At 36.5% G+C, this 15,049-nt stretch overlaps 1 protein-coding gene across 1 annotated transcript in view; it reads left to right on the plus strand.

Annotated features, from left to right (window-relative positions):
• Positions 1–15,049, plus strand: part of LOC103082076 (uncharacterized) — a 69,220-nt gene that overhangs the window by 41,061 nt on the left and 13,110 nt on the right. The window contains exons 2-3 of the mRNA XM_007446440.1: positions 10,612–10,771; positions 14,147–14,240. Coding sequence (XP_007446502.1) covers positions 10,612–10,771; positions 14,147–14,240 — 254 coding nt within the window. The remainder of the gene's footprint in view (positions 1–10,611; positions 10,772–14,146; positions 14,241–15,049) is intronic.

Below are 15,049 nucleotides of genomic sequence, written 5' to 3' on the forward strand. Positions count from 1 at the left end.
AAAAAAAAATATATATATATATATATATAGGTCTGGGATTCAACAGACAGAGAAGGGTCTCGGATGGAGTTATAAATATTGGAATCATTAGCATATAAATTGTTTTTAAAGCTATGAGACTGGATAAGTCACTAGTAGAGTGAGTTAAGAGAGAAAGAAATCTAAAGACTGAGCTATGGGCATACCAGTATTAAGAGATTGGTAGGATGAGTAGGAAATAGCAAAAGAGATTACAAAGTAGAAAGAAAACCAGTGGAGTGTGGGGTCCCAGAAGCCAAATGAAGAGAGTGCTTCAGGGATGACAGAGTAACTGGACATTTCAAATGCAGTGGATAGATCAAAGAAATGAGAACTAGTGAATTTAGTGGCTTGAAGGTCATTAGTGGCCTTGCTAAATGTAGTTTCAGTGGAGTAGTGGAGTGAAAATAATACTTGAGTGAGTTCAAGACAAATGGAAAGAGAATTGGATGCAGCAAGCATAGACAATACTTGCAAAGCTTTTCCCCCATGTTGTAATGGATGTAAAGCAACGGGATAAAGCTGGATGGAGAAGTGGACCAAAGGGTATTTTTGTTTTGTTTCTGCTTTAAATGGGAAAAATTACAGCATGTTTATATCTTTGTGGGAATGAGGCAGCAGAGCAGAGAAATTGATGATGCAGAAGAATTTCTGGATCAATTTTCTTGAGTAGAGATGAAGTGATAGGATCTAGTCCACAAATGAAGATAGAAGCATTGATGTCATACCTGTTAATGAGAAGAAAGCAGAGTAAATGGGCAGGTAGATGAGAGTAGGTGGATAAATGGATGATGGGACCCTCTGGAAATTCTTTTCTGATTGCTAAGTGAAAGTAAGGATGGGGCTTCCCTGGTGGCGCAGTGCTTGAGAGTCCGCCTGCCGAGGCAGAAGACGCGGGTTCGTGCCCCGTTTCGGGAAGATCCCACATGCCGCGGAGCGGCTGGGCCCGTGAGCCATGGCCACTGAGCCTGCGCGTCCGGAGCCTGTGCTCCGCAAATGGGAGAGGCCACAACAGTGAGAGGCCCGCATAACGCAAGGAAAAAAAAAAAAAGAAAGTAAGGATGGGAGCAGAGATCTTGGAAGTTAGGAGAGAGAGAAGGTGAGACAGAATCGAAACACTGGAGTATGAATAGGTTTTGCCCAAGGCAGTGGAGGTATGGGGTAGTTGTTTGGAGCTAGAAAGCTAAAAAGATAAAATAAGACCAGTTTTTGATTTATTTATCTTACCTAATTCATTTTGGGATAACATTGGTCTACAACTTTTGGACTTGGGGAAATTCTGAGGTTGCTTAGAAAAGACGGGGATAAAAAAATATCTGACATTTGGCATCTCTAACCCTATCATGGGAAAAATATCCAGAAAATTTGAGATGTAATGTTTTAGATATTTGATAGCTTTTTAAAAAAATTATACTAACTTGAATAGAAACAAATAAATTTGTAGATCATTATCAAATATGTTAAATTATATTTTTTAGCATAGAAAGTTTTTAGGCTAAGTTTCAGCCTAAAGCATTTTGTATGTAAAATTAAAGTTCTAACAGAAACATAATGTGGAGGGGAATGTGTTTTCACTCTTTTGATACGAAGCACATCTCTAAGGTTACTGCATAGTGTTAGTCTATGGATGGATTACCACTGCATGGAAAAAGGAATGAAAAGGAAACATAATGTTTTTTTCCGACATGCCAAATATCTTGTTTTCAAATGAAGCTTTGAATAAAATGGTTTCCTAAATGTCTTGTTCTCTGAAGCAGTAAAGACTATGAAAGTGTTTACTGTGCTTTTGGCAAACAACAAATTCTCAGTACCCAAAAGCAGAGCTAACATTTTTCTATTTGGGGGAAAGGAGGCATGCAAGTAACAGGTTTAGAGAACTTTTGTTTTATCAGCTCCTGAAGTTAAAAATTCACAGTGCTATCTATACACATAGCAGGCACTCTGAGCAGACTTCTTGGACCAGTAAACAAGTATACAATATAATATAATATTCTCTCCCTTTTCTGTGACAGGTTGTAAAAATTTGCTTTGAAACGAAAATCTGCTATTTCTTTCCTTGTGCCGAACAAGGCAGAATTCCGTACCTTCAATTCAAAGGTGTTTTATTTGAGCAAGGTTCAAGCTGGAATTAGATAGCTTCCCTTTTGCCTCTTCTGCTTGTTCTGAAACTACAGGAGAGAAGCACGAAACCAAATACTGAGGGATACATTGCACTAGCACCACTTCAATTACACTCAAGCCAAATGCAAACAATTCAAGAAATAATGGAGCTGAAGACAGCATACTTTTCAGGGATGCTAGGGCCATTTGTTCCCCCTGCTATAATTTATGTTTCTATAGTCAAGGTTCAGTTCTACCACATTTTAGGCAACTCACTGGAAAACAATGATCACCGTTAGCTGCTCCAGGAGCACAGGAATTCCTTAGATGAGCACTGAGAGATTGGTAACAATACCTCCTAAAGGGTCAGGTTGCTAGGTAACAGGTTGTTTCCTTGGTCACAGTGAATACATGGAAGACCCCCAAAGGAGGCTGCAGATTCTTGGTGGACAGCTCTCATAGCCCCTCCTGGGAGGAGGATGAAAAATGTCTTCAGAAAAATAGCCTTATGAAGGCCAGAGGAACCTCATGCACCAGCAAGACATGTCTGAAAGGTAAGCAAATGAAATGCTAAAAAGTAGCCTCAGTCATTCCTTAAGAGATAACAGAAAAAAAACAAACATAGGTAGTATTCCTGGATTAAATTTCATTTAAAAATGTAAAATCATGCAACCTGTGTTACTGATGATGGCTGCTTGGAGAAAGAAGCCACTGTCTCCCCTATAGCAGGCAACAGGCTACAAATGCAATTCAGGTGATCAATACTGTAACAGAGAGAGCTGGACCTCTGTCTAGTAGTGGTACATTTATAGCTACACAGGGCTCTTTAAGAGAACGAGTGTGAATTTCAGGGGGAAAAACAGATAAGACAGACAAAAGGAAATATCTATTAGTTAATATCCATGAATTATTAGTTAATATTAGTTTGTACCTATTAATTATATTTAAATGAAATTACTAGCACAAAACAGGACTTCTACTAGATCAATAAAGCCACAAATGAGATTAAATAAGAGGGCCAAAACCCAAGCCTTTTTTCCTCACTCCTAAACGTTAGAGCTGTTACATAAATATTTCTCAAAGCATGCTGATAATTAGATAATATACAATTAGGGGGCTTGCAAGTTTCTTGAATTTTTTTGTCCTATTAGTGTTGAAGTTGGCTCTCATCTTTAAAAAAAGTGAGATTTGCACCTTCAGTTTTCAGGATGAAATACACAGTGGTTTCATGAGTGTATGAAACGTATTTATAGCTCCCTAAATTTACTGCTTATAGTTAAGATAGGAATGATGCTTAGGAAGGGGTTCAGAGGCTGAAACAGTTCTATTACAGAAATTTTGTTTTTGTTAGCAAACTGTGTACATCGCAAGCAGTGTCCAGATGTTATGTTGATGTTAATGTGAAAAACTGTGTCATAATTAGAATTGGGCATGTGAAACAACAGTTTTTAAATGGGTAGAAGTCCTGTGAACAATTATAAACTTTATTTTTCCTACTTGCTAACACCCTTGAATACACTATACCAAGAGGAAGTTTACTTGTGAGCTCTGTGAAAAAGTGATCTTTATGATCAGTATTATTATTTTTAAACTAGTAAGTTTTATAAAATTATTTTAGAGACAGTGTAAAAAGTAATGTCCAGGCTACAACTTAAACTTTAACCTTAAACTTTCGAAGGAGGAAGGAAGGAAGGAAGGAAGGAAAGAAGGAAAGGAAGGGAAAGGAAAGGAAAGAAAAGGAAAGGGGGAGGGAGGGAGGGAAGGAAGGAAGGAGGCAGGTAGGAAAGAAAAAGAAAAAAAAAAAAAAAAAAAAAAAAAAGTTTTTTTAAGGAAGGGAAAGGAAAGGAAAGAAAAGGAAAGGGGGAGGGAGGGAGGGAAGGAAGGAAGGAGGCAGGTAGGAAAGAAAAAAAAAAAAAAAAAAAAAAAAGAAAAGAAGTTTTCTTAGTGCCAGTATTTGTTCAATCACGTTTCTGCACATCATGAAATGAGTCTTAGTCATACTACTTTCCTAACATACTGTCACTTTCATTTGGAATTTTATTATAGTTTTGTCTCTGTTCACAAGATCTACATAATCACATGTTGTCCTTTAGTGTCTATATTCCTCTCCTTTGTAGTGTTGTATGTGGTTGAATTTTCAAAATTATAACAACATGGGGAGTAGTAAAACATGCTTTTTTAAAATTTTTGTATTTTATTTTATTGTTTTTTTATACAGCAGTTCTTATTAGTCATCCATTTTATACACATCAGTGTATACATGTCAATCTCCCAATCTCCCAATTCATCACACCACCACCAACAACCCCCCCCACCGCAGCTTTCCCCCCTTGGTGTCCGTACGTTTGTTCTCTACATCTGTGTCTCAATTTCTGCCCTGCAAACTGGTTCATCTGTACCATTTTTCTAGGTTCCACATATATGCACTAACATACGATATTTGTTTTTCTCTTTCTGACTTGCTTCACTCTGTATGACAGTCTCTAGATCCATCCACGTCTCTACAAATGACCCAATTTCATTCCTTTTTATGGCTGAGTAATATTCCATTGTATATATGTACCACATCTTCTTTATCCATTCGTCTGTTGATGGGCATTTAGGTTGCTTCCATGACCTGGCTATTGTAAATAGTGCTGCAATGAACATTGGGGTGCATGTGTCTTTTTTTTTTTTTTTTTTTTTTTTTTTGCGATACGTGGGCCTCTCACTGTTGTGGCCTCTCCCGTTGCGGAGCACAGGCTCCGGATGCGCAGGCCCAGCAGCCATGGCTCACGGGCCCAGCCGCTCCGCGGCATGTGGGATCTTCCCGGACCGGGGCACGAACCCGTGTCCCCTGCATCGACAGGCAGACTCTCAACCACTGCGCCACCAGGGAAGCCCGCATGTGTCTTTTTGAATTATGGTTTTCTCTGGGTATATGCCGAGTAGTGGGATTGCTGGATCATATGGTAATTCAAGTTTTAGTTTTTTAAGGAACCTCCATACTGTTCTCCATAGTGGCTTATCAATTTACATTCCCACCAACAGTGCAAGAGGGTTCCCTTTTCTCCACACCCTCTCCAGCATTTGTTGTTTGTAGATTTTCTCATGATGCCCATTCTAACTGGTGTGAGGTGATACCTCATTGTCATTTTGATTTGCATTTCTCTAATAATTAGTGATGTTGAGCAGCTTTTCATGTGCTTCTTGGCCATCTGTATGTCTTCTTTGGAGAAATGTCTATTTTTGGATTGGGCTGTTTGTTTATTTAATATTGAGCTGCATGAGCTGTTTATATATTTTGGAGATTAATCCTTTGTCCATTGATTCGTTTGCAAAAATCTTTTCCTATTTTGAGGGTTGTCTTTTCATCTTGTTTATGGTTTCCTTTGCTGTGCAAAAGCTTTGAAGTTTCATTAGGTCCCATTTGTTTATTTTTGTTTTTATTTCCATTAGTCTAGGAGGTGGATCAAAAAAGATCTTGCTGTGATTTATGTCAAAGAGTGTTCTTCCTATGTTTCCCTCTAAGAGTTTTATAATGTCCGGTCTTACATTTAGGTCTCTAATCCATTTTGAGTTTATTTTTGTGTATGGTGTTAGGGAGTGTTCTAATTTCATTCTTTTACATGTAGCTGTCCAGTTTTCCCAGCACCACTTATTGAAGAGACTGTCTTTTCTCCATTGCATATCCTTGCCTCCTTTGCCATAGATTAGTTGACCATAGGTGCGTGGGTTTATCTCTGGGCTTTCTATCTTGTTCCATTGATCTATGTTTCTGTAGTAAAACGTTCTTAAGTATTGGGAATCTTCTAAATAACAGCTATATATGTGGTTACAATAAAGTTCTAAAAATTTCTAAATATAATTTTGTTAATGGAACATAGAGGTATCTCAGTCTATCTCCATTGGTTTTGGTATTTTAATATAACTTCTTATTTCTATAAATATCAGTGAACCCACTAACAGGTACTGAAGTTTACAAGCTTTCCCTCTAGAGAAGTTTGATACATGTTTGTTCTTTTACTTTTGTTGTACCTTAATGTGGGGACCTATTTGGGTTTATAAGAATGCACACGGGGTTGGAACAACAGGGAAAAGCAAAATTCATAAGAATACAAGGTCGCATAAGATTAAAATCTGACCCATTCAGATAGAAATAGAGAAATGATCATTTTAGTTGTATATTTTTCAAAATTACAGTTAGTTGTGCTATGTTTTTAGAATCAAAAATCTAAACAATTTCAGATATATCTGTTACAATCCTGGGCCTTGGATACTAAAATTTGAGGGATATCTGTAAAACACACAGTTTTTTAGAACAGTTCATTGCTATACGATTATTTACTCAATTTATGGGTTTAGTTCTGGGAAATTAATTTACAGCCATCCCAAATTTGAACATAATAACTTGGTATACCAAATTTGCCATTCCAGAAACTAACACATTATGATACCAAATTACTTCTTGATTTCATGAAACTTCCTTTCCCAGTACTTTATATTATCTCATCACCATCTCTAGCATGCAGGTAGTAAAATCATCACCCGTTTTACAAATGAATACATTTAAATATAGACACAGAGGACAGGGATTCTGGATTTTAAAAGATAAGAAGAACGGTGAAAGAAATCAGAGGCTGGATTGATATCTCCTTTCACCCAAATTTAATGCTCTAGAGTCTGTGGTAATTTTCCTCTAGCCAGTAACCTAAGAAGTGCCTGGGTTTAGCAAGATTCCACTAGATTTGAGAACCTAGCTCAATATTTGGGGAGGAGAAAGAGAGCATTTGAGGATTTGGGGAGTGTCCTTTGCTAACTGAAAAATATGACTGAGCTTTTTCTTCCTTTAGAAATACAAAGCTCTCATGATGCAGCACTGAATGTAAATGGAACATTTAGAAATGGAATCACAGGCAATGCAATTTAGATAATGCTGGGTGTCTGTAAGGTGCCCTCTGGCCTTCTGGTTGGTGTGTGTCCAATATAGCCTCCCTCACCTCAAGAGCTCGGCTTCACCTCAGAAACTAGGCCATCTGCCACTTTCTCCTTCACTCTCCTTACAAAGCTACATAATCACCAACCTGATATTCGAATTAAACAGCACCCTGTTGCAGCCGACAATTTATGAGGCTTATAAATTCCTGATTGTAAAGGACATTGCAATCTTCCAATGAAAGGGGCTCATGAATTAATAGATATTATTATTGTTTTTCATCCTGCAGTCTCAGCTTACCCGATTCCTTCTTGTTGGCCATTCTATACTTTTTAAAACCAAGAATAGATGGCCAATTCAGATAATACCACCTAATTTAAAGACACTATAAGTTACTCCTGACAAATGTACAGTTTTAGCCATGGCACCTCCTCTGTGGCAGCTTTATACTACAGCATTAATAAAATTAATTTCTCTTTCATAAGGATTTAGAGTTGTAATTTATGATAACTGTTTGTTCACTGCAGGCAGAAAGATCAAAAATGAGTAAACCAATATACCAACTAAACTGCAAGTCTAGTTTTATTTTCTTTTGGGGAGGGGCCATAGGAGAGGGTTTTAAAAACAGCTTGATGTTATGTGGAATGGTGTTCTCATAGGTTCTACTACTAAAGGCTTACCTTTTGTTTTCAGTAAACAGTCAGTGCTAAGATTTACATGTTCTATTAACTAGTAAATTATTTATCTGTAGTTAAGTGGAGCATTCAGAATAAGAAAGATCAATATTAATGATTTTCCTTACTAACAACTGCACCCTAATAAATGATACAGATTTACAGTTATTTAAAGAATCACAGTAGCTTATCTGAATCTTATTTGAACCCTAGTAATTAAGAACACTTGGTCATTTACTTGTGTGACTTGGGCAAGTTATGCCACCTCTCTGGGCCTCAATTTCCTCATCTCTAAAATCAAAATAATAATGTTACCCACTTTGTTTGGTGACTGTAATGATTAAATGAGTTAATCTACATAAAGTTCTTAGTACAATGCCTAGCACATAGCAAGTGCTCAAGAAATGTTAACTGTAAAATTATTATATTAGTAATAGTTGTCATCATGGCAATAACGTTGCAAAACAAAACAGAAAACCTTTTCACTCAGGCAGAGTCCACATCATCTTCTGAATATTAAAGGTAAGGAACTACCAGAGGTGCTACGTGACCCGAGGTCACAGCAGTAGCTGTTTGTAGATTCCTAAGACTCACAGGTCTTGCAGTTTTGACATCAGTGATGTGTGCATTAAAGCAGATGGAGTAGAAGTTTGAGGATGATGTACCTTTTCTTTTTTCTGAACTAAAGGATCAGAAATTATATTTCTTTGCTGATATTTCTCCCCAAAAAGCAGACCAAAGAAAACTTCTGTATGGAATTTAAGATAGAAGTAACGGGACAAAGAAGATTTTCAGAATGTCCCAAAGGTTTTTCTGCAAGATTCCAGCATACTGCCCTTCACCACTGCCCTCTGGTGTGGCGCTCAGGAAGCGTATATGAATGTGAGAGAAGGAATCCAGCCTTTGGGACCCACAGAAAGATATCACACTGAAAGAGAGTCAGACTAGTCATCTACTGGTTTGAATCTTCTCAGATCATCTGTCCTTAGCTGAAACTCTACACCAAATTCAATTCATTCCATTCTGGCAGGAAAAAAATAAAAGGGAGAGAAAAAGAAATAGTGGGGATGTTATTTGCGTATGTACTCGTGTTACTGAAGTTTTAATTCCCTCCTATTATTCATAAATGTCCAGTAGTAGTCAGGGTAATGGCGCAAGAACTTCTTTAAGTTAAACTCTCAAACCTGCTAATGTAAATTAAGATGATGAGATAATTTTCAGTTACTTGTAAACGTGATTTTACCTTGAAGCCGTTGGGCTTGGTCTTGTAGCACTACACAAGAAAAGTGTACTGAAAACCCAATCAGCCGGATCTCTCTCATCAGATATTTTGGTTATGTGAACTTATTTTTTCCCCTGTTGTCTGCTTTAAGCAAAATAAGACCATTTCTTACACTTACGAGTCAGCGTCTCATCACTGTGTAACCACCACTGAAGTTTAGAATCACAGAACATCAGTCACTGAAGAAAGATTCAGTCATGTTCATTACCCTTATTTTCCTGATTTCATTTTGGCAGAAAATGGCTAGCATAGTTTCATAAAGACAAGTGAACCAAAAAAGTCAGTTCAACTTTTATCCTCTGTTCATCCCCTGAAATACTGTTCCATTTTGCCCCATTTTTTTCTCCCTGATTGTTGGCCAAAACTCTGGTCATAGATAGTAGGATTTACCTGCCTCAGGAATAATAAATTTTGCACAATGTAATGTTGTTCTCCTAATGTTTGTTAATTTGTGGCTATGGTAAGGTATTCCTTGGTAATGTCAAGAAACAGTATCCAAGTTATTAAAGAATTGCTCAAGTGTAAAAGAACTGAAAGGCATATATTTTCTGACTTTTTCACATAATTGAGACCAAGTCTCTGATTTGTTATTTAGTAGCAGATGGAGGAATCATTTTCTCCTTGATAATAGGACACAGTTTTATTTTCTTAATGGCACAGTAGTGCTATTTTTTGAAATGATGTAATGGCTATGCTCTTCCACTATAGCACATCAGTTAATGAATGAAAAATGAAAAATATTTTTACATTGTACTTCATGAAGGCAACTTCAATATACAAGAAGTGTCAGTTTCTTGTAAGTAAAATTGCTGTAGAGCTACATAATAACTGTCATAAATATAGAATGCTGTCTCTTAAGCTTCTTGGAGTCTGAAAAATGATCCCCAAAGAGTAAAAAGAGGTCAGAAATAGATACAATTTCTAGTTTTACTTAACATGAAAAAGCATATTTAGATATGTTTTAATTGGCTTAAAATACTACATAGCACCAATTACAGAAAGAGAAACATATAACCATTGCTAAGGAGAAAGGGAAAAGTGCAAGAATAACGGTGAATAATAAATACAGGAGAGCGAAAAAGACATTTTATATCCCAGTGGCATAACAATGGGAATACAGAGAGAACTGGACTGTTGTTAAGTGAAATGTTTGAGTATTATTTCAAAGTGAGTAAAATTGATTAAAGAACCTGAATTTTTAATATGTTTGCCAACAATCTGAGGAAATATAAGAGGTTTGGGGGAAATTTCAGGGAAAATGGAAGGTCCAGATCAATGGAAAAACCAGTATGGCGTTTAAGGCTTGTTTGTGCCAAATCTGCAATGATAGCTCTACTAGGAATGATATTCCAAAATTAGGGCTGACTTTCTCGTTCATATCCTATAAGCATGTATTCGTGTGTACCATTAGATTTACTTTTCTAAGATCTGCAATCTATGTAGACACCCTTACCCTGGGAGAGAATTTGTCTTAAGTGACTGTTAGCCATAAAAAAATGTGCGTAGGACTATGACAGAATTCCTAGGGTATCATTTATCTCTCCTCTAATTGGAAAAGTTGGTGCTTATAATTTGTTGTTATTGTTGTTTTATACAAAGGTATTTACATTTAAAGACTTTAGGCATTTTCTTTCATTCAGCTCTTCAGGTCAAAACACAAGCAGTCAGGAGATTCATCCATCTAATTCATCCTACACCTCCGATCTGAGTGACTCACTCAGCTCGGCTCTCTTGAGGAACAGAACTTTTTGTTCACGTTCGGATTCTGGAATATCATCCCTGGTAAATATTTTTGATTAGCCTTTTACCTAATGATAAGTTTAAAAATGTGTTTTATCTTGGATTTAACACTTTCTAATAAGTGTATAATTATAATACACTTTTAATAAGTGTATAACCTTTATACACTTATTAAATAAGTGTATCTTAAAAAGTGTATAAACTTTTAATAAGTGTATTAAACCTATCCTTGTAATTGGGGGGAAAATAAAAGGTTGGTACCCTCAGTCCCAACTCAAAGAGGCAAGGGAAAGAATCTGAGGTGGAGGAAGGAAGACAAAAGAGACCAAGATGAGTAGAAAAGACAATGACCAGAGAAACAAAAATGGCATCCCTTCCTTTCCCCCACTGAGTTCAAATTCTGTTCCTAGTCTATCTCTTTTCTTTCTGGAATGGCCTTTGGCCACAAGATAAAATTTTCTCCTCGTAAACTCACCACTTCCAAGACTTCCCTCTAACACATCTGAGTGGAATCAACCAGGCCTTTTCTCTTTTCCTTCTTTCAAAATTGTTCCACTCATCCCACTGGATCAAAATGAGTTATTTATATGTCTGCCTCCCAAATTACAGAAAATGAGTTTTTCAAGCACAAATGCCATATTTTATTTAACTTCGTATCCTCAGTGCCTGACAGAGTGCCTGACACATAGCAAGGGTACAATATATATTTGTGAATAAATGAATGGATTGAAATTCAAAATATTCAAAAATATTTATTGAACAAATGGATTACTCAATTGGTCCATCAGAATTAAAAAAGAAAAAAGAACAGGGTAAGACACAAATATTCACTATTCCTTTAAGAAGAAACAACGGTCACAGAACTGCAACACATTGACAGCGTTACATAGATATAAACAAAGAAGTGCAAAGGCTCATTTTCCTACAATGTCAGAAATCCCAAAATCAATCTCATAACTCCTTTCAAAAACAGACAGGGACTGGTGGTGCAGTGGTTAAGAATCCGTCTGCCAATTCAGGGGACACGGGTTCGATCTCTGGTCCGGGAAGATCCCACATGCCTTGGAGCAACTCAGCCCGTGCACCACAACTACTGAGCCTGCATGCCACAGCTACTGAAGCCCGTGTGCCTAGAGCCCGTGCTCCACAACAAGAGAAGCCACCGCAATGAGAAGCCCACGCACCGCAACAAAGAGTAGCCACGGCTCGCTGCAACTAGAGAAAAGCCCGAGCACAGCAATGAAGACCCAACGCAGCCAAAAATAAATAAATGAAATAAATAAATTTTTAAAATGGAGGAGGCAGCATTTGCAATGAATATTAAAGGATAGATGCAATTTTAAAAATTAAATAAGATGAAAGTTTTTAAAAAACACACGTTTTTGTACAAAATTAGATGTCAACTGAAAAATGGAAACTTTATTCTCAAATACAGCTTTAGCTTAGATTCTTTGTTTCTCAGTAAGAGTCTCAAGAAATAGCACCAAAAGGTAAATGGGGTGTGGCAACTACAGGAAATTTAACTTCTAAGAAATTTTTATTCTAAGATAGGAGCAAGCAAAAAACTCCAAAAGCACATAACAGGTTGGGAAAGAAGCTTCCATAAACATGTAAATTGAACAAACAAGAATGGGCCAGAGGTTACATTTTTCAATAATCTGAAATGTATTTGTGCTTCTTGTTTTTTAAAACTATAGTTCTGAAGAATGAGTGAATTCCTTGAAAGTATGTTAGCCAATCCTCAAATTATCTCAAAGAATTGCTCAAGAATTAATTAACTTTTTTTTTTTTTTTTTTTTTTTTTTTTTGTGGTACGCGGGCCTCTCACTGTTGTGGCCTCTCCCGTCATGGAGCAGAGGCTCCGGACGCGCAGGCTCAGAGGCCATGGCTCACGGGCCCAGCTGCTCCGCGGCATGTGGGATCTTCCTGGACCAGGGCACGAACTTGTGCTCCCTGCAACGGCAGGCGGACTCTCAACCACTGCGCCACCAGGGAACCCCTAATTAACTTTTTAATGTTGCTCTTAATGAGGGAGAGAGCTTTTGTTATTTTTAAAATGAAGATATTGAAATATTTATGGAACAACTAAGGTCATTCAGTGATGAAGTAATGAAGTAAAAGATCAAAGCTAATTGATTATTAAAAAGCCACCTCTTCCCAATTTATTTTGAGGCAGCTTTTCCCAAATTCTGCTTTACAGGATGCACTAGTCCCATGTGCTGCTCTAAGAATAAAAGGTTCTTTGGTTTAAAAGTCCAGGGGAACACTTTGTAGTACAGACTCACAATATATGCTAAGATACTAAAGGCTCAGAGAAGTCCTGTAGTAAGAGAAATGCTTAGTTCGGTGTAATCCAGAGCCTCATAAGCTTATTTAATGGTGGAAATGTTTTTCATGTTAGTATTAGTCACACAAATGTACAGCTCAAGCAAAGCATAAACTATGCAAAATGCTGCTCTGTGAAACGAATTCAGTTGTTCCAAATATTGTAATGACATTTCTTCAAATCAAATATTCCGGGTTCATTTATATATGTGCATAACACTGGCTAACAGAAGAATAAATCTATGGCGTATGTATTTAACATAATATTCCTTTCTGAGTAATATGCCATTTTGTTCGTGTTAACCTTGAAACTATCATAAGCAATGTAAAATACAGGAATTTTAATTGATTACAACCTCAGTAATAGTAAACAACATAAAATTGCCCTAGATATGATCTTGGCACATATTCTAGTCAGTAATATACTGTCCAGAAAAGGAAGATGACCAGACCTGAAATATTTCATTCAATACTGGCTACACATTTTAAGAGCAATGTCAATAAAATGGAACTCTTCCCAAGGAGAACCATGTTTTCCCTGGATATTGAATAATTTGTAAACCATGATCTGTGAGTAATATCTAAACGACAAAGAAGATGACAACTATTACCAAACACTTAAAATAGTAGTCACATGTGGAGGGATTCTTCTGTGTAGCCTCAAAAGGCAGAACTTGTACAACTGAACTAACTTAGAGGGATTACTTGCGGTCCATATAATGAAGAGCCATTAACAATTACAACTCTTCTAAAATGGAATGAGATTCTTTATGAGCTATTCAATAAATATTAAAGGACAGTTTATCAGAGCTGGTGTAAAATGGGTTCATGAATGGGTAATATATTTATTTCTGCTGTCATTTGTCATCAAACATAAATCAGTTGCAGGTGTTGGAGATGCAAAGTTGAATAATACATAATTTAGATTGGACTAAGATATAATACACAATTTAGATTGGACTAAGATAACGTTTATGAGCACACACAGTTAATCTGGCTGAATGTTTGGGATGGGTTCGCATTACTTGCACCCATAAAAGTAAGTGAACTATATATTGCCAGATGATATTTCTCTTCTCTCTTATTTTAAAGCTTCCATCAGATTCTTTTAAATACCTTACTTGGCACAAGGTAGAACAAAATGACATCCAAGGAAGTCAACTGCGTTGCCCAAGAGTAAGAGAAGGTAAAGGAACAGAAGTGTGTGGTCTTGGCGTACATGCTCCTAGTAGATGTTTTTTGAGGATCACAAGACATTACTTGGGGATTAAAAACCTGTATTACTTGGAGGTAGAAAAATTTCCCATTTCAAGACCATAGAGTTGTTAATATAGTGAAGCCACCTTTAAAAGTATATTCTTATAGCTGATTATATAAATAATAAATGTTCAGTATTAAATATTAGAAAATAGAGAAAGAAGAACCTGTAATTCAATTATCCAGAAATAGTCACTGTGACTTTTATTTCCAGTTAGTCTTTTTTTGAAAAGCATGTATATATTTCTTTACAAAATTACATGAACAATTGTGTTTCTTGAGTTTTTTCACTTTATATTGTGAGCCTTTCTTTCCGCCATGTTATTAAACGTTATCCCAAACAAGTTTTTTAGAAGTTGCAGATCTTTCCATCATAAGGATATTATTAACTTTACTTAACTGATGATCTTTGTTGGAATTTTATGGTCATCGGCTTTTTAAAAAGCGTAAAAAATAATCTAAATAAACCAGGTAGTCTCATTAGTATGTTCACTAAGCATTTTAAATTTGGTAAAATAACCAATGTTTTACTATTCCTTTTTCATTCTATCAGATTTTACAAGTGTACTGGTGTGACAGTATGAAGAATTTTTTATCTGCAGCCCCAATATACATAATGTTTGATTTCTATAAGTAGCTTCAATATATAAGTTGTGTAAGGGCAGAGAGTGTGCGTTTCTCTTGTCTCTTTTGCATCCCCCATAAGCTGATGAAATAATATTAGACATAATTCCTGCT

The sequence above is a fragment of the Lipotes vexillifer genome, unplaced genomic scaffold (assembly GCF_000442215.2).
Source record: "Lipotes vexillifer unplaced genomic scaffold, Lipotes_vexillifer_v1.1 scaffold763, whole genome shotgun sequence".
Classification (NCBI taxonomy): Eukaryota; Metazoa; Chordata; class Mammalia; order Artiodactyla; family Lipotidae; genus Lipotes; species Lipotes vexillifer.